At 43.9% G+C, this 20,000-nt stretch overlaps 1 protein-coding gene across 2 annotated transcripts in view; it reads left to right on the forward strand.

Annotated features, from left to right (window-relative positions):
- The window catches only part of LOC118820718 (AF4/FMR2 family member 1-like), a 64,772-nt gene that overhangs the window by 36,247 nt on the left and 8,525 nt on the right, over positions 1-20,000 (forward strand). Inside the window, exons 6-16 of one of the 2 annotated variants that reach the window (XM_036589136.1) lie at positions 383-419; positions 2,077-2,134; positions 2,514-2,682; positions 9,181-10,092; positions 12,858-12,952; positions 14,451-14,664; positions 15,533-15,624; positions 16,518-16,581; positions 17,533-17,669; positions 18,208-18,279; positions 19,435-19,528. In XM_036589136.1, coding sequence (XP_036445029.1) covers positions 383-419; positions 2,077-2,134; positions 2,514-2,682; positions 9,181-10,092; positions 12,858-12,952; positions 14,451-14,664; positions 15,533-15,624; positions 16,518-16,581; positions 17,533-17,669; positions 18,208-18,279; positions 19,435-19,528 — 1,944 coding nt within the window. The remainder of the gene's footprint in view (positions 1-382; positions 420-2,076; positions 2,135-2,513; positions 2,683-9,180; positions 10,093-12,857; positions 12,953-14,450; positions 14,665-15,532; positions 15,625-16,517; positions 16,582-17,532; positions 17,670-18,207; positions 18,280-19,434; positions 19,529-20,000) is intronic. The other variant, XM_036589138.1, reaches the window with a different exon arrangement.

The raw sequence follows: 20,000 nt of genomic DNA on the forward strand, positions 1-20,000 counted from the left end.
CTCCCTAACAGTCACCTGGAGCACCATAGCAACCATCTAGCAACACACTATCAACCACCTGGGGTACCCTAGCAACCACTTAGCAACTCCCTAGCGATCACCTGGGGTACCCAAGCAACCACCTAAAACTCCCTAGCAACCACCTGGGGTACCCTAGCAACCACCTAGCAACTCCCTAGCAATCACCTGGGGTACCCTAGCAACCACTTAGCAACTCCCTAGCAACCACCTGGGGTACCTGCAGGCAGTGTTTGAGCTTCACAGTTTAAATCACAGTACTGATCAATAAAATCAGTTAGAGATTTTCCCCAAATTGTTCTGACGCAGCTGATGTTCCTGAAACAGCGTCTGAACTGAATGTTTCTCCTCTGTTCTCCATCAGGAGCCCCACCTTCACCCAGGATACCAGCAGCCTCAGAGTAAGTGTGTGTGTGTGTGTGTGTGTGTGTGTGTGTGTGTGTGTGTGTGTGTGTTGAAAATGGTCAAAAAGCAATAAATAAATAAATGAATAAATAAATAAACAGCTAAGTATTTTGAGTAAACCATGCTGACCTGATCTCCCCTTTGCTGGAGTTTCAGTGTGAGCTTTTATTAACAGTTCTGGAGAGAAAGGCTTCAGTGAGGACAGTTTGGTGACTCAGATCACTCAGCTCATTTATGATAACCTGAACCTTTGCAGGTGTTTTTTTTCTTACTCAAATGAAAAGTAACAGAAAAAGAATTTAACACAAGGTTCAGTCTCCAAATGGTGCAGACTCACACTGACCGCCCCCTCAGAGGGACACTGGTGCACTCGCACTCTTCTATGCGTGGACACACCCATGGGAGCTTTCTCACACACACAGAGAGAGAGAGAGAGTCTGACTGCACTCGTGTTCTTCAACGTTTTTAAAGACTGCTGTTCCTCACTGACCACCTCAGAGAAAACACTGCACATCACAGAGCTGCTCTCACACACACACACACACACACACACACACACACACACACACACACACACACACATATATACACCGATCAGGCATAACATTCTGACCACCTCCTTGTTTCTACGCTCATTGTCCATTTTATCAGCTCCACTTACTATATAGGTGCACTTTGTAGTTCTACAGTTACAGACTGTAGTCCATCTGTTTCTCTGATACTTTGTTAGCCCCCTTTTACCCTGTTCTTCAGTGGTCAGGACCCCCATGGACCCTCACAGAGCAGGTACTATTTGGGTGGTGGATCATTCTCAGCACTGCAGTAACACTGACGTGGTGGTGATGTGTTAGTGTGTGTTGCACTGGTCTGAGTGGATCAGACACAGCAGTGCTGCTGGAGTTTTTAAACACCTCAGTGTCGCTGCTAGACTGAGAATAGTCCACCAACCAGAAATATCCAGCCAACAGCGTCCTGTGGGCAGCGTCCTGTGACCACTGATGAAGGACTAGAGGATGACCAACACAAACTGTGCAGCAGCAGATGAGCTATCGTCTCTGACTGTACATCTACAAGGTGGACTGACAAGGTAGGAGTGTCTAATAGAGTGGACAGTGAGTGGACACAGTGTTTAAAAACTCCAGCAGCACTGCTGTGTCTGATCCGCTCGTACCAGCACAACACACACTAACACACCACCACCACGTCAGTGTTACTGCAGTGCTGAGAATGATCCACCACCCAAATAGTACCTGCTCTGTGAGGGTCCATGGGGGTCCTGACCACTGAAGAACAGGGTAAAAGGGGGCTAACAAAGTATCAGAGAAACAGATGGACTACAGTCTGTAACTGTAGAACTACAAAGTGCACCTATATAGTAAGTGGAGCTGATAAAATGGACAATGAGTGTAGAAACAAGGAGGTGGTCAGAATGTTACACCTGATCGGTGTGTACATCACTGTATCTCTCTCTCTCTAATTGAATCTTAGTAAAGTTTGTGTTGGATTGTTTTCTGCAATGTTCTGAAGTTCAGATTTACACTCCTGCATTGGGAGTTTGTTTTGGTGCAGGTTTGAATCCATTAATCTGATTAAACTGATTTTGTGCATCTCTCTCTCTCTCTCTCTCTCTCTCTCTCTCTCTCTCTCTCTCACTAGAGCGTCATGACTCTCCGCTCAGAGCCCCTCTGTCCCCCTGCAGGCCAGACCCAGTGTGAGTATAGCTGACCGCGTCCGTTTGTCTGGACGGTGACGGTGTTGAGTTTTTAGTTGTAGTTCAGAGCTCGTTCTCTCAGTGCTGTCGTGTTAACGTACCTTAAAGAAGCACGTCCAGGTTTTTTAGCTAAAGAAAACCGTGTCAGTGCACCATAGGACTGCTGTTTGAGTGATGCTAACTGGTTGCTAAGGTAACAATGCTAAGCTATAAGCTTCCATTATTTGTCAGCTACATTAGCTGTATAACTTCATAGCTCTGTGGTCCTGGAGGACTGTTGTTTCACTGTGAACTGGTCTACAACTCGAATGACAGTAAATCCTCTTAAACTTGAACTAACTGGGATCTGATGTAGCTGTTGGTGATCCGTCTCTCTCAGTGTGCCTGAAGACGGCAGCGCGGCCGTGGTGGCGCCCTCCAGTGGAGGTGAGTCCGGCAGCTCTAGCGATTCGGAAAGCAGCTCGGGGTCCGAATCTGACAGCGAGAGCAGCGAGAGCGGTGCAGAGGAGAACCCACCAGCCCCCCGGGAAACCACACCATCAGCCAAGGTACACCCACCAACATCTCACCACGAACCACCTGCAAAGCAGCACTGTGGCTTTCAGAAGATCCACATTATAAACAAACTGTATGTAAATATCTCAGTGAGAAGTCGTTGTGCTGATATGAGTAAACAGTGGGAGGTTTAGAGCTCCAGAGAAAATCAGTCTCTTCTGTTCTTTAATAAATCTGTATTTTCTTTGTGTGGGTTTATTTTGCTCTTGTGGGCCACAGTGTTCAAGTACAACGTATAGAATAACTTTGTAAGATCCACTGAATGGCTGAAGAATTGTAGCTGTAGTGTTTATACAGCTGCATCCTCACCAATCACAGGGCTGATGTGGTTTGCCCCGCCCACATAGCTTTAACTAACTATGTTCCCCAAAGGCCTCTCTCTGTTGCTCAGAGAAACTTAGAGAGAAAGCTAAAGCCGACTGTCAGGCTAAAGCCGACCGCTAACAGAAAGCTATCCACAGCACCAGCATAACTGAGACAGCAAGAACATCTGTTTGTTCTCTGCCTTGATCGGGTGCCACTGCTCACCGTGTAAACCTCATCCTCACAACCTGACCCCACTGATGCTGCTGCTGCCGCTGCTGCTGCTGCATGAACTAAACTAATCAAATTAATCGTTTGCTCCACCTGTTTTCCCTGTTTTTGTACTATAATACTTTATACTAACAATGTTTACTATCCGGTGTCGACCAGAGGAGGATGGGTTCCCCTTCTGAGTCTTGGTTCCTCTCAAGGTTTCTTCCTGTTTCTCTTAGGGAGTTTTTCCTTGCCACTGTCGCCTCTGGCGACGCTCATGGGGGCTCAGACCCGGATTTCTTTCTGTAATGCTGATTTCCTTGTAAAGCTGCTTTGTGACAACACCTGTTGTAAAAAGTGCTATATAAATAAACTTTGCTGCTTGCTGTTTGTTTCTTAAATGTCCATTTCAGTGTTCCTTGGAATTCACATCCGGCAGTGAAGTGAAGGAGAACCTTCTCAAAGGTTCTCCATGTAAAACTGGCTGACATGTTTAGTTTGTGGAGCCGCTTCACTTGTACTGTTGTGTTCAGATCTGCTTCGTTGCTGCCGCAGGCTGGACAGAAGGCTGCTAAAGTACTGCTGTGTTCACTGAGACTGTGATGGTATTGTGTTAATCAGGTGGCGTAAGAGCTGATCAGTACTTATATTTTTGTTTGTGTTCATTAATCAGATTGTTTCTGCAAATGATGTAAAGAGTCGTTCAGAGTGATTCATAGTAAAATAGTTAATCTGTAATGTCGAAGGTAAAACAGTAAAATAAGTTTCTTTCAGGACTTGTTGGGGACGTATGTTTTAGACCAAAACCTTCTCAAAACCATCGTAAAACAGTTTCTCAGACTTCAGGCAGTGTTTTCGTTTTTCCGTTTAGTGTGATGACTTTCTGTGAGAGATTATTTCCTGAATCGACAAACTCTTACATGTTTTAAGAGGAGTGAACACTGTGAGAGTGAGAATTTCAGCACGTACTTTAAAGGGAGTTTACCAGTAGAGTGTCCATCACAGTGTGAGCTTCACTTCAGAGGCAGCAGCTAATCAGTCTGAATAATTTTGAAACATCCACAACATGGAGCTCCGAAGCGAGTCTCTCGAGAGCTAACGCTGACAAACAAACCTAAGGCTTGTTTACGCTCCCTTTAAATATGAGAATAAATATGTCCATTTGATATAGCTGGTGTAACCGTCACTGCCCACATACTTCCGTCTTTTACATTGGCATGGATGTTAAGCAGTCCATCCACTAGAGGGCAGTGCAGCGTCAAACGCTTCTGACAGCAAACGTGGCAACGATGGAGGAGCCGTTATAAAGTACCAACTACAGAGGGAGACAAAAGAGGCAGTGCTGTGGACGCAGACCAATCATGTCACGCTTGAACTATTGGCTACACTGCCCCCCCCCAAGGCTTCTGGTGGTACTGCGTATCTGTATCTGTAAGCTTTCAGAGAGCCTGCATAAATACAGACTAAATGTACCCAGAGTGTGGGCAGAAGCTCCATTTTTATCTGTATTTAACAATTGAGCATAAGATGTATTCCTGCTAGGGGCGCTGCTGAGCAAAACCAGAGTGAATGGGTTCCTCAGGAAAATCATAGTTTGTAAAAATGTTTATTTTTCAGAGAAATACACTCGTTTTCTCAGCACGTTGCTTTTTGATACCCATCCATGTTTCCGAATGTAGTCACAGCTCCTCAGTTCTGTTACTTCATTAATGAACTGAAGGAGGAGGCGGAGCCGCTGGAGCAGGAGCAGCGCGGCGGAGCTGAGCTCTCTTTCATAAATGAGTGTCGAGGTGAGTAAGGAGGAAGCAGGCTGTGCTGATGAGTCAGGATCCAGAGACGTTGGGCGGTTATGTAAGAGAAAAAGGGGAAAATCGATGAGTGTCCAGCCGCGGAGAGACCGGCGGGGGGGAGGAGGTTTAAAACAGGGAGACGGAGAATAAAGAGAGGATTTAAACGGAAAATAAAGAGAGAAAAATAGTAACCCCACGTTTACATTCTCACTGTCCAGAGTGTCGACTGCAGAGCTTCCTCTGAAATGAAGGTGTTAATAGTGAGTCTGTGCTGCAGTAACAGCCTCTACTCTTCTGGGAGGGCTTTACACTAGATGTTGAACATTGCTGTGAGGATCTGATTGAGCATTAGTGAGGTCAGGTACTGATGTTGGATGGTCAGTTCTGGGTCACTACAACTCATCCCAAAGGTACTGGATGGAGCTCCATCACTCCAGAGAACACAGTTCCACTGCTCCACAGCCCAATGCTGGGGGGCTTTATACCCCTCTAGACCACACTGGGCACTGGACATGGAGACCTTAGGATCATGTGCAGCTGATCCAGAGCGTCGCATTCTATTGGTCAGTTCTTGTCTATGGAGATAAAAGCTGTGTCAGTAAAGAGTGACCTTACAGTAGCTGAACTCACTCAGCTGAAGGTCCGTCTGACTGATGGTGTGTGTCTGTTTGGGATTCAGGCTAAAAGGTGGGAGAGGATGGACGGTCAGATTAGGTGGTTTAGGTGTGTCCTGCTCAGCGCTGTCGCCTCTCCCTGTAGTTTAGCTAATAGACTGTTCTGAAGTCTGAGTCATGCTTTTGTATGGAACATCTGGTCTGGTTCTCTCTGTGAGAAACTTTAATGGAGTTCTGAAAAATCACCCGTCTCGTCCTGTGATGAACAGCAATGCTCCATAGCTGGTTTTGTGTGGTTCACTGGATCCTCTGGGTTATGAGGTCGTTTAGCAGTCAAATGAATGATGCTCTGTACATGCTAACCCAGACTAACACTGCTGCTCACTGAAATGACGCTGTGTGAAAGTGAGTCTGTTATTAAACTCCATCACTGTTATAATCCATTATACAACAGTTAGTTCCAGCCATGCAAGCTGATTGGTTGAGAAGCGTTCTAACAATGCTGTTATTTCACCATAACACCACAGGTTTTTCACAAACACTGTATCACTCCGCTGAGACTCTGACAGCTGTAGGAGACGCTCAAGGCATTTGACCGTTTTTACTTCTTACTTTGCCACAAACAGAAAATGGACACTTAAGATCACATTTGACCGACAGCTGATTTGGTCAGACTCTGAAGATGAGACGACACTAAATTCCCAAACTGTCTCACCACTGAGCAGCTTTTCAGTCGGCAGCTGTGACAGAAGAACAGCTGAACAACCTGGAATCAGCCAGAAATGAACCCAACACCATTCGCCAAACGCGTAGTCTGATCTTCAGAGTCTGACCAAATCAGACTGAGCCATAAAACTGCCGCAATATCAAGTTCAGCTCAGTTTTGTCATTTTTTTGCCAGATCAGTATTAATGTTGTTTTGTTCCAGCCAGTCTGTAAAGCATCTTACAGCCCATTTAGTTTGGCGAATGGTGTTGGGTTCATTTCTGGCTGATTCCAGGTTGTTTAGCTGTTCTTCTGTCACAGCTGCCGACTGAAAAGCTGCTCAGTGGTGATGACAGTTTGGGAATTTAGTGTAAGGAGCTGGAGAACGAACTGCCGGCTGAGCAGCGAGTGGGCGGAGCTCGTTACTCTGACGTAGCAACGAGCTGCTCGTTAAGGAACTCTAATTTGGTGAAGGAACTGCGAACATTAAAACATATTAAACGCCGCGTTCACGGCCCAGTTTATTAATTTATTACTGTATTTATTTAACTGTTGTATTAAAGCAGTAGAACACTCGAGGAGTGTGTTATCGCCAATAACATCACGGCTGTGATGATCTACGGCGACCGAATCACAGCCGTGATGTTATTTCTCAATAAAACACTCCATCTCGGGTTCTATTGCTTAAACAGCAGCTCCCCAAACTGCAGCCTGAACCTGCCAAACCGAGCCTGCTGGTCAGTTGAGCGGCAGCTGCGTTAGCTCAGTTGTATTTCGGTTCCCCCTCGTTATTCAGAAGATCTAGCGATGTTCAGAGGAAAAGTGCTCGTAGGGCAGAACAGATCAGCTTTAGATCGTTTTTATCCACCGCAGGATGAGAGAATGCTTCCGTTTCGCAGATTATTAAATCTGATCTGTTTCTGTTAGAGAATTTTACTTTCTGTTCTTATGAATCAGATTAAAGTAGCAGCTCATTCAGAAAAGATTTACACAGTTTCTCTCCAAATGGAGTCGATCAGCTGAGACGTTTTTGATTTCTGACGTTTGCTTCTTTAGTTTTAGCGCTGGAGCTACGAGGCTAATGAAGCTAACAAGTAAGCTTATACCCCACCCGTTAGCATGGAGCATCAGTGTCAGGGAGCACACAGGCGAGTGAGTGAGGCAGTTAGCACCGTGCTAATTGGTGGGTATATGCTTCCATTATCTGTTATCTACATTAGCCAGTAGCGCTAAAACTAAAGAAGCTGGCTGATCGACTACACTCGTGTTCAGAGGAGAAATTGTGTATGTTTATTTATTTATTTATTTATTTGACACACTGTTCTTCAGGCTCTGCTCTGAGAGCCCCCGAAAGAGAGAAATACACAAGCAGCTTTTAGGCCTCAGACACAAATCACTGGAACACACTGATCAGCCCTCAGTCCTCACTGTTAGCTTGGCTTTGTAGTATTTGTGTGTGTGTGTGTTGGTTTCCGGGACTCAGACTGAGCCTGGCGGAGGACAGCGCTGTGGTCATTTACCATCGGAAAGCTTTTCAGTGTGGGAATAAGGTAAATCTGGGTTCAGGAATCTGGCTGATGGGTTATTTTATTGGCCTCTTGGCTGGAAGTCTGGATCATCTCAGACTCCGGATCCTCTCAGACTCTGGCAGATCTGTTTGTTGTGGTTTTTATTTTCCGTGCCTGTGAGATTGTGTGCAATATATCATCGCCCGAGTGCGACACCCAGCCATCGCTGATTGACTATAGTATCGTTTGGCGATAGTTTAATGCAGTAAACTGTTACAGCACAGCAGGTAAAACTCTGATTAAACCACAGAACATAAGCTCGCTGACGCTCCTGCTGTGGTTTGGTTGTCCTTAGTGTGGTTTAGTAGTTTTTGCTGTCGGTTTAATTAAGACTGCAACTACTGATTATTTTAATTTTTGAATATTATATCAAATATCTCAAATATTTAAATTTTTTTATTTTTGTCTTTCATTTTAATGATCAAATGGGAAATATTGATCATGTTTCATTTTCAGTCTTATTTTTATTTATTATTATTACTTATAAGTGAAGTAAATTTAAAAAAAAAAATCTGGAAAGTAATGGAAAAACTTCACTGACAATTCTAGTCATAACAAGTAGCATGAACTGCTGTTACAGGGGGTCACTATTCTGCTGTTCTCCCATTTGCACTGAAGTTAAAAGAGGGGTTTCAGTCTAAACGTCGCTGTCAGAACAAAACCTAAAAAACGTAATTTTAAAAAATCCTGCTGTCAGACTTTCCTGACAAACAGACCAACTTTTTATTACCTTGACTTACACTGAAAGTTAAGAACAGGGGTGCCCAATCCTGGTCCTGGAGATCTACCACGCTGTAGAGTTTAGCTCCTACCCTAATCTAGCACACCTGATGCAGGTAATGAAGGCCTTCACAGGCACCTGAATGGCAGAGCCAGGTGTGTTGGATCTGAATTATAAAGGGTGGTAGATCTCCAGGACCAGGATTAGGCACCCCTGGTTAAGAACATTTTTCCTTCGTTTGTACAGTTGCTTTTTTGGGAATCTGAGGTTTTGTCAGATGATATATCAGTCTTAGTAAAGGCATAGCAACAAAAACAGCCTGATCAGTTGGTTGAAAATTACATGACCATTTTTGGAAAATAAAACCCAACAAATGTCATAAGTGGCCTTGAAAATTGTAGGATTTTAAGCCGTCCAGCCTGATTGAAACTGTCGTCAATTGTCTGAAGCCTATGTTGTATTTTCCGTGTTTGTGTCTCACTCTCTCTCTGTTTGTGTCTGTCTTTATCTCTGTTTGTGTGTTGGGTCTTTATCTGTGTGTGTGTGTGTGTGTGTGTGTGTGTGTGTTGTACTCCAGGCTGAAGGTGTCAAAGACATCAACTGGCAGTTAATCACGTGGATCAAGGAGAGCCAGCAGAGCCTGAACCCTCAGAGTCACAGCGAAGTTACCCCAGAGGCCAAAACCGCTCCGAGCGCCAAACCTCAGCCCCGCACCCATCCGCAGGACGAGCCCAAACCCAAAAACAGACGGCACTACGGCTCTCACAGCCCCCCTGCACCGCCGCAGCCCGCTGACACCGACGCAGACGCAGAGGCGAAGTCTGCCAGCTTGAGCCAACACACTAGCAAACATGCTAACCACAAGCCTGTTTCCAAGCCCTCGGAGGCGGGACACAGAAAGACTGTGGGAAACAAACAGCCGGGGAGGAGCAGCAAAGCCCCCCGGCCGGAGGAGGCCCACACCGGCCTGCGGGTCGAGAGCGTGGAGGTGACCCCGCGCGATAAAGACTCAACGTTCACAGACAGACCGAAGGTCAAAACGAAAACCAGCCACAAATCGGAAGGCAAGAGGTCGTCCAAGCACCGCTCAGACAAAAAGGAAGGGAAGGATGCGGCTCCTAAAGCCACGGAGACGGAAGGAGAGAAGGAAGCCGAACCGGCCCCCCCTCCCAGCCCTGCTGCCTTACGCTCCGCCTTCCTGCCCCCCAAAAGCACCAGCATCATAAGTAGCGTTCAAACCGAAACCGTCACGCCCACAAAGAGCTCGAAAAAGAGCCACGCTCGCTCGCCCACCAGAGACAGGAAGAAAGAGGGGGTGTCCAGGTCGGCCCGTGACCCTCCGCCGAGCCTGGTAGTGAAGATCGAGCTCAGCCAGCTCTCCAGAGTCCCGACGCTGGCCAAAGCAGCCAAGGCCAGCGAGGGGTCCTCGAAGAAGTCCAGCAAGGAGAAGGAGCACGGCTCTGCAGGCAAAGCGGGCAAGAAGCGACCTGTGAGTTCCTCTTTCTTCTCTGTTAGGGAGCCACTGAGGGCTGAGGGGCTCTTCAGTAGATACCCACAGGTGAAAAATCACATTTACCCAGTTTCCCACGTAAGCCACATGTGTGGAGTCCAAATTTTGCTTCTTTAGTTCAGAACTGGAGCTGTTGTTGCTAACAAACCTTAGAACTCATAAATAAATTCATAAACACCCCAAAACTTCTCAAACCCCATCCACCTCTTTATCACGGCGCTGCAGACCTACAGGTGTGGTGTAGAGCTCAGTGTGTCTCACCGTGAGCTATAAAAACAAACAGAACTTCACCGCAGCTGTTTCAGACGGCAGCAGGGCTGCTCTTCACAGAGCAGGATGGATCTGCTCCGTATGTACAGCTGTCACTGTCACCAGTGCTGACTCTAGATCAGCTCAGCGACTGCTGGTGTGGTTTGTGAATACAGACCGTTGTTAAAAGCAGCTGCTGTTTTCTTCTTGTTTATCGCTCACAGTAAGTCACTGTGTTCTACACGCCTGCAGCACCGTAATGAAGAACTGGACGAAGTTCGGGAACTTTTAGGAAGCTATTAGCGCCGTTAGCCTCGCCGCTCCAGTTCTAACCTAAAATTTGGATTTTAGACATCATCTCGACCGATTGACTAAGTGGGGTAAGTGGAAAATTGGAATCAATTTTTCTCACCAACCTTCATCCCTTCAGTAAGTGCTCATATTTGATTTGTTGTTGAGGTTTTTTATCTGCGCTGCTTCGTGCCTGAAGAGGCTAAAGAGCAGAACTGACCTCTGAAGTGGTTTGTCATTCTGTCAGATTTCTGTGGGAAAGAAGAATGAGATTTTTGAGAATAATCGCTCTGATAATTAATACAATCCCCAAATATCACCAGATCTTCTGGTCTTTTATCAGTTAAATTTCATGCTACAAGAAAGATGACACTCCTGCACGCAAAACTGACTTTGCACGAAAGTGAGTTTAATACAAAACTCCAGCAAATTAAGTATTTCTCCCAGAAAATTATTGCAATTACACATGTTTTGTTATACACATGTTTATTTCCTCTGTGTGTATTGAAACAACACAAAAAAACAGGAAAAAAAGCCAAAAATTATACAGTTTCATGCAAATGGCTCTTTAATGAGCTCGTAATCCAGAAGATCCAGTGATGTTCAAAGGAAAAGTGTGTCTAAGACGAAATGTATCAGTTTTGGAGCATATTTGTTTACCACAGAGAGAGAGGAGCTTTTCCCCCTAGAGACAAATAGCTTAGATCCGGAAGTCCTTATATGGGCATGACCACATGACTGTAGAGGTGTGTAGTCATCTAGTGGACACAGGAATATTAAAATTAAAATCTTAGCTCCTGAGTGGCGCAACCGTCTAAGCGTTGTCCCTCATCAGGAGATCGCGAGTTCGATCCCTGGTGATGCTACAGCCGTCCGTAGCCGGGAGTCCGAGAGAGCACAATTGGCCTCGCTCTCTCTGGGTGGGTAGGATGGCCCCTCCCTCTCCCCCCATCACTCAGCGCGATGCTAGTCAGCGCAGGCGTCTGTTAGCTGACGTAACAGATCTGGCGGTTGGCGCTTTCCTCCGAGCGCGTTCGGCTGTCCAGTGACGTTGCGTGAGCGGCAGCTCGAAAAGAAGCGGTGGCGCTTCACAGGTCTCGGAGGAAGCCTGTGTTAGCCTTCACCCTCCTAGCGTTTATAGCATCGTGTGACTGGGGGAGTCCTAACTAGCGGGTGGAATTGGAGACGACTAAATTGGGGAGAAAATCGGGTAAAAATTAAAAAAAAAAAATTAAAATCTTAAATCGCCTTGTTGGATTTTTTAGTAAATTTTTCAATTTTCCACCCATTTACAGGCCACATTTAAGCTGATTAATTGATTATTAGTAAACTCACATGAAAAATCGAATATCAAAATATAAAATTAATATATAATTAAAACCATGTTTTTATTGAGCTTCGCACCTGATGTGTTTGGTCAGTTGTTCGCGTTTTTGTGTTGTTTGTTTGTTTGTTTGTTTATTTGTTTGTTAGTTTGTGTGTGTGTGTGTGTGTGTGTGTGTGTGAGTGAGAGACTCTGCCGTGTGGGAAACCACTGGCAGCTCCTCTTTATTTTGGCAGCTCTGCAGATTCTCATAATCATGTCTGATACTATCTGCTGTTCAGTTCCACAGTAACTGCTGCGTCTGCTGATTGTCCAGATCTCTGTGGCTTTTGAGCTCCAGTTTTGGAAACTCAGTTATTTTCCTTTGACTTTCTCCCTTATCATTCAGGTGGACTATTCTGTCTGTCTGATCTGCTCACAGATCTCCTGGAAGAACTATCGTTTGTACTTATTTCCAGTCAAAACAGACATTGAAACACGTGAAGGGTCTCTGACTTTTTCACAGCACTGTAGATGGTTGTTGATGTTATTTTTATTCCAGTTTCTCTCGTTTGAGAGGCTGTTTTGATCATCTGACTTGATAAGAAGCCAAGCCAATTTTCTCTCTCTCCCTCACTCGCCCGCTCACTTGCTCAGTTTCTCCCATGTCGACTCACTGAGTTCTCCTGTCGGAGTTCAGTGACAGTCCTTCACTGATTGACTGAAGCCTGAATTCTGGAGAGATTTCAGCTGAGCACAGTTTAGTGTAATCGTTTAAATCTAACGCTGTTTCATACTCGCGTCACTGTACGCGTCTGTGGGAGTGACCGGTCAGTAATGAGCCCAGCGTGAGAGACGCTGTGTGACCCACGTTTGAAGATGACTCTGCTCGTGTTCTCAGGCTGAGAAGGCCGAGCCGTCTGTGCCAAAGAAGAAACCAAAGCTGGAGAAGGAGAGCCGGACGTCCTCATCCTCTCAGCACGGCTCCAAAACAGAGTGAGTCTCACACTTCAGTAACGAAGCTATAACAGTCATATCAGTATCAGCAGATATTTACTGTAAAAATGATTTCAGATTTGATTGATATTTCAGACTGATGTGTTTATTGAACAGAGTGTTCAGGTGATGCTGGGTTACTGCACTGAAATATCTGCTCTTTATTAATTTTACTGCATTTATAACCCAACAGAAATAAATATTACTCTGTAATGCTGATGCAGGTAGATTTAGTCCCAGTTTCTGTTTTTTTTTAGTAATGTTTGTGTTTTGATGTGTGCAGATGTGTATCTGTTATCAGCCGCTGTTCCCCTATCAGTGTATTGCTAATTAAAACCTAAAATATGGCTTTAAAACAGCTTTATCAATAAACAGATTGACGTATTTATTTACATGCTGCATTTAAATGCAGATTAAAGTGCTTCATTAGTAAGTGCACCAAAATAAACCATTAATAAAAGCAGATAGATAGATAATAGATAGATACCACTAATCTGCACTGTAGTGTGGCTGCAGTGAAGTAGCTGTGGTGGTGTTTTCAGTCATGTTTAACCCCATTATTGCTTTGAGGTGTCTTTTAAAGAAATGCTTCACTCAGGCCTGCTGATACACCACATAGTGTTTGGCTACTACTGAAGGGTTAGCATTTGCTAACTGGTCCTCATTTGCATTCTTTCTGAATTGGCCATATCCTACGTTTTTCTTTGCTTTTTTGTTGATGTTTGTGTACAAAAAACATTTAAAAGTTTGATTTTTAATTTATATTAATAATGCCTCACAGCAGTGGTTCCCAGCCCAGGTCCTGGATGACCTCCTGCTCTGCATGATTTAGTGTCCGCCCTGTTTCCAACACACCTGATCCAACAGATCAGCTCATTATCAGACCCCTCCTGAGTTGAAGTCGGAGTGTTTTGTCAGGAAAACAGAAAAATGCGCAGGTCCAGGGTGGGAACCACTGCCTGACAGTAAAACAGGCTGTTTTTGTTACTGTGCGTTTATGTAAATGAGCTCTCTTCTGATAGGCTGCCCTGTATTGTACTTCATTTAAAGAGCAGAAGAGGCTAAATCACTCCTTATAACTTCAGCGTGAATGGGCGGAGCTAAACTGCTAGAAGCATAGGCAGTTGTTTTTGTGACATCACAAAAACAGTGAATACAAAACGAGCCATATCTGCAGCTCAGTTTGTTTCAACGTGCAGTTGGTTTGCCTTAAAACTCACTGTTTCCGTAGTAAACCCTTTTCGAGCGTCTGAGCCGTTTAACTAACAGGCCGTGTTTTTGTGGTTGGTACTGGTGCTTTTCACTGTTCATTAGTACAGTAGTGCGGTGGTTTCTGAAGGCCGTCTGGATCTCCTGAGGGGGTTACACGGTTGAGGGATGGGCCTCCAGGCAGGTCTATATGTCAGGATGGAAAGTCCCTGTTATTCCAGAAGCAGCAGTAGCTCATGTAGTCCACCTGCTCCGTCCTGACCATGCACTCGTCCTCCTGCCGTCACAGCGCCCCCAGGACCATCACTGAGGCCAAGGAGAAGAAGAGCAGTAAGAAGGTCCTTCCTCCTCCTCCTCCTCCTCCTCCTCCTCCTCACTCGTCTCAGGAGCAGCCGAAGGTTTCGGGACACAAGCGCCGCAGTGGGGAACCGGAGGAGAGCGGCTCCGGCAGCAAGCACAAGAAGAGGAGCTCCAGCAGGCAGGAGCACAGCAAGAGTGAGAAGGTACAGAGCGGCTTTAGCTTAGAGTTAAGATATACTGCTGTTATTTAGTTGTAGTTAATGGATTACATAATGAATCAAAATGATGCATAAGAAAAATGGAAAGGACGGGTTATCTCTCTGTCAGACATTACTTATGTTCAACAATAACATCCAATTTAAATTAATTTTTCAAAATTCCCCCATGATTCAGTGTGTGAGATGTAAACAGAGAGATTCAGAGCGGTTTGGTGTGAAATGGTTCAGATGTCTTTACAGTGGTGGTGATGGGAACCAGGGGTCGCCATGACTACAACACAAATATAGACATTTTATTTACTATCCAGAACCACCAGTGAACCTACACGAGTCTTCTGAGTTTATATGAATATTGATGATGGAAAATAGTGGAAAATCTGAAATAATAAGTTTTCTTTGGGGACTATTTTGCCTCACAGCGCCCTGCGTGTATCCCTCCACCATGAATGGAGTTTAAGTTCTCTAAACTATCATAAAACAGTGTCTCAGTCATCAGGCAGTGAATTCATAACCATTTCATGTAGGAACTTTCTGTGAGGGAGCTTTTAGAGGTGGACGTCTGGTTCCTATCACCACCACTGTGAACAGTTCTGACTCGGTATGTTTCTCTAGAACAGAGCGTTTCACACCAAACCACTCTGAACCGCTCTGTTTACATCTTATCCACCTAATTATGCAGGTGTACTGAAGAATCAGTAGAATTCCCCTGTAATGTTGCCAATCTATACACAGTGAGGGTTAGTAGGAGAACAGCTGTGTGCAGTTCTTCTGTGCAGCTTGAATGTGTTGTGTTCTGTATGAGTTCTGCTGTCTTTCCTTTTTAAGGTCTTTATTTTTTCCCTCTGTGTTACAGAAGCCACCAAAAAGCAACGTAAGCTCCTCAGAGACCCCCACTTCCTGTACAGCCCCAGCGACGCACAGACCGCTGCTGAAGTTTGAGGACAGGTGAGAATAAATCACACAGAATCCATCAGATACTTGACGATATTATGGTGGTGATTAACATGTGAAAAACGAGCAATGTATGAGTCGGAGTGTGATGAGGTCCAAAAGGTCCAATGAAAATGTGGCTGATGTTGATTTTAAGGGTCTAAAAGTTCTGGTTTCTGTGTCTTATGATCCTAATTATTAATTAAAAGGTTATTTTTGTGTTACGTAACTGTTTAAGGTTATAAGCCCCGTCATTGGGAGAAATTTCTAATTATCTGCAAGATTATTGATAATATATTTTCACTGATACTTTAAAAATGTGAATAGTCAGTATCAACGATATTATCAGCTAACTGATAAATCAGTCGGGCTCTGATATAAGGTTATTTTTCACTTGGTGGAGAATGTTGGTTTTAGAGGAGCCTCTTTTAGAGCTGCAGTGTATTTGACCTTCAGCTGGGTGATACAGCAAAGATCTGATATCACAGTACGTCAGGAAGTTTTCAGAGTACATGATGTGTCACAGTATTTATTTTTTCAGACATCTCATCAGTTGGAACAGAGAGAAAAGAACCAGCAGTGCTACATTTAATAATATACATATATTAAAAACTTGAACACAGTGATTTTTATTCCGTATTTGGCACTAAATCCAGTTAAACAGAAAAATAATTTTGCTCTCTTTATAATGAAACATGCAGTTGGTTAGTGTCTGTAAGTACTGACGATATGCATGATATGATCAGAAAGGCATATTGTATTGTACTGTGACATAATTTGTCACGATAATGATATAAATTGTCATAGAATAGTGATCAGTAGCTCAGTCATAACAGCAGTGATGAATGGAGACCTGATGCTGTTCTGCTGCTGAGATTCTCAACATTTTATTTCACTGTTGTTTTCAGGCAGTTCTCTGTGGATCACCACATGAAGGAAGCCAAAAAGCTAAAGCACAAAGCCGATGCCACGGTAATGTTTTTACTCCTCTCTCCTTCGGTCCTGTAATCTCAATCTCTCTCTCTCTCTCTCTCTCTCTCTCGCCTCTTTATCACATCTTCCATCACTGATTACACACAGAACGCTGCTGAAAAGGAGCGAGAGCTCTGTGTGTGTTATACTGTCATAATGAAGTATCTAAACATTATTTATAAAAAGGAATTTGTATTTAATGTTTTCTATGTAAGCCTCACTTCGTCTCTGTGACCTTCTGTACATTATATTCATATTTTAATAAGACTCTGTGAACGATACTCTTCCTTGTCACTGAGTTTGCAGGAGTAATTTGAGTTAAACCTGAAGATATTATTCAGATTAAAGGGCTAATGTGGAGGAAGCCGTCAGAGCACAGAGGACGCCAGTTTGGATGCTGAGTTTAGTCAGTTTTTAAACATCAGACTGTTTTGTAGTTTTAACTCTTGGTCAAGCTGTGCTTTATGAGTAATCAGATATTTGGTCAAAGGTACAGCTTGGTGAAAAATCTAATTTACAGAATTGAGTCCAAATTTTGCTGCTTTAGTTTTAGCACTGGAACTGTGAGGCTAACATTGCTAACACACACTAGAAGTCAATGGTCACCCAAATCTTTTCCATAAATGCATCCCCAAAACTTCTCTCAGTGAGATCAAACCACATCCAGCTCTCCATTAAGGTGGCGCAGACGTTGATGTTGTTGATGTGGTTTAGAGCACAGTGTATAAATATGTAGTATATTTAATTTCCAGTTTGTTACACTCAGCGAATTAATAGAAATTGTGGTGAAAAATGCTGTTGTTGTTGTTAATTTAGTGAGACTAGACTGTGTGCAGGGTTAATTACTGTGGGAATATGTTTATTTTAAGTATTTTAGAGAATTAAATGTCTAAATGAGTCAGAGCTGTGTTCTTCCCTGGTCCCTCATCCTGCTGCCTCTCGTCTCCTCAGCTGGATAAAATGGGAAAAGGCTTGAGCTACCTGGATGCTGCCATGTCCTTTGTGGAGAGCGGCATCGCCATGGAGACGGATCCCCACACGCCCAAGTCTGCGTACACCATGTTCTCTGAAACTGTAGATCTGATCAGGTGAGAGTTCTGTGTGTGTGTCTGTCTGTGTCTGTCTGTCTGTGTGTGTGTCTGTCTGTGTCTGTCTGTCTGTGTCTGTCTGTCTGTGTGTGTGTCTGTCTGTGTCTGTCTGTCTGTGTGTGTGTCTGTCTGTCTGTGTCCGTGTTCTCTGTGTGTCTCTGTGAACTGTCTGATCTGTGCCGCGTTCTCTGTGTCTGTTAACTGTCTGATCTGTGCCGTGTTCTCTGTGTGTCTCTGTTAACTGTCTGATCTGTGCCGTGTTCCCTGTGTGTCTCTGTTAACTGTCTGATCTGTGCCGCGTTCTCTGTGTCTCTGTTAACTGTCTGATCTGTGCCGCGTTCTCTGTGTCTCTGTTAACCGTCTGATCTGTGCCGTGTTCCCTGTGTGTCTCTTAACTGTCTGATCTGTGCTGTGTTCTCTGTGTCTCTGTTAACCATCTGATCTGTGCCGTGTTCCTTGTGTGTCTCTGTTAACTGTCTGATCTGTGCCGTGTTCTTCGTGTGTCTTTGTTAACCGTCTGATCTCTTTTCTCTCACAGATTCATCCTGAAACTGAAGAACTACTTGGACCCGTCAGCTCCGGCATCTGAGCGCGACTTCCTCGTCCTCTGGTGGGTCTCAGAAACGGAAGCTCAACACAACCACAGAGCTCATTCTGCGTTTTAGACTCAGAGTCTGTTTAACAGACAAGATCCAACACTGTCTAAAAGTATCCGGACGGTCTCTATAATGAGCTGCTCTGAAGGGCCTGAATCTGTCGGTTAATTGTGTCTTTATCAGTCATCTCCACTTACAGCACTGAGGTTTTATGTTCCAAAATGAGTCGTCATTCATTTATATATGATCTTCTCCAGCCTCGCTTTATCCCTCACAGTTAAACAGGCTGTTACTGTTACTGAGCCTTTAAGACTGATATATGTAAATGAGCGCTCTTCTGATTGACTGTCCTGCACTGTGCTTTATTCTAAAAGGAGTTAGCGCTGAAACCCTCCTTATAATTTGGCGTGAATGGGCGTGGCTTAACTCTGTAAGCTGAAATGGCAGATATATGACATCACAGACGGTCAAATCAAAACTTGTATTTTTCGTCAGCTGTTGACAGTAATAATTAATATAATGTAGTAGATTAGTTGAAGCTCTTTATGGTGCAGCAAAAGTTTTACTGAGTCTCTTCAAAAAAACACGATATTTGTGGCACAAGTAAAACCTCAGTGGGAGTGTCGGTCGGTGTGTTGCAGCAATGAGATAAAATTGCAGATCAGTATTTTACTAAATAAATATACTTTAACAGTTTTAAAGCTTTAAAACTCTTAATCCAGCAACTGAGTGCAAACTGTGAAGAGGAAAGTTATTATTATTTACATGTTTATCTTCATCTTACTGTTGCGGTGAGAATTTAAATGAGAATTTAGTCCTTTGAATTGGAAAATGTCATTTTAATTTGTCTTGTTTGTGAGAAAATCCTGTTTCCTAGTTATTTGTGTGAAATTTTCATGTTGAATGGACCAAAAATCAGACAGCAGTGCACAGTGCAGTAAAGGTACAGGACCAGAGTGTGTTTATAGTATAATATATAGTATAAGAATGGTGTATACACACATGCAGTATATAGTGTGTATAGTATATATGGTATAAAAGTGATGCAGATGTGAGTTGACATTTATATTTGAGCAAATCTGGTGTTCATTTTTGCTATTGTCTGTATGTGAAGTGTGTCTCGTTGCTGTTCAGAGTCTAATTGTGTGTGTGTGTGTGTGTGTGTGCAGTATGCGCTGCCAGGCTCTCCTGCAGATGGCGATGTTCCGCTGTAAGAGAGACTCTGCGCTGAAGTATTCCCGCACACTGACCGACCACTTCAAGGTAACGTTTCAGCTCCTCGGTTCCTGCTCGGTTCTCCACACTGATGTTCTCATATTGTGGGGGTTTATTCAGCCCCTCCTGCCTGTGTAGTTTGCTGTATGTGCGAGTAAAGGAGTTGCTGTTTCTGTACACTGACAGCTAAGTGACTAAAATAAGCTCAGCCTACAGAATAAAACTCAGTTTTAGTGGCATGAAAACATCATTTTTATTTAAATTAAGAAATTAAACTCATGATAAATCAAATCTTTCAGCTTCACTATAATAGAAATCAAAAAGATCTTTTTAAAAATAACGCTGAACAAAAACATGGGGAAAAAAAGGTAATTATTATTTTCAGAAGTGTAAATTTAGAGGTTAGGGTTTGTGACCGACTCCTCCCAATAGAAAGCACCTTATAAATGATGATGTATATAATTAGCTTCTTATCTAAAACGTACCTGCAGGGAAAGCAGAGCACATCTGGGAACAGGTA

The sequence above is a fragment of the Colossoma macropomum genome, unplaced genomic scaffold (genome assembly GCF_904425465.1).
Source record: "Colossoma macropomum unplaced genomic scaffold, Colossoma_macropomum, whole genome shotgun sequence".
NCBI lineage: Eukaryota > Metazoa > Chordata > Actinopteri > Characiformes > Serrasalmidae > Colossoma > Colossoma macropomum.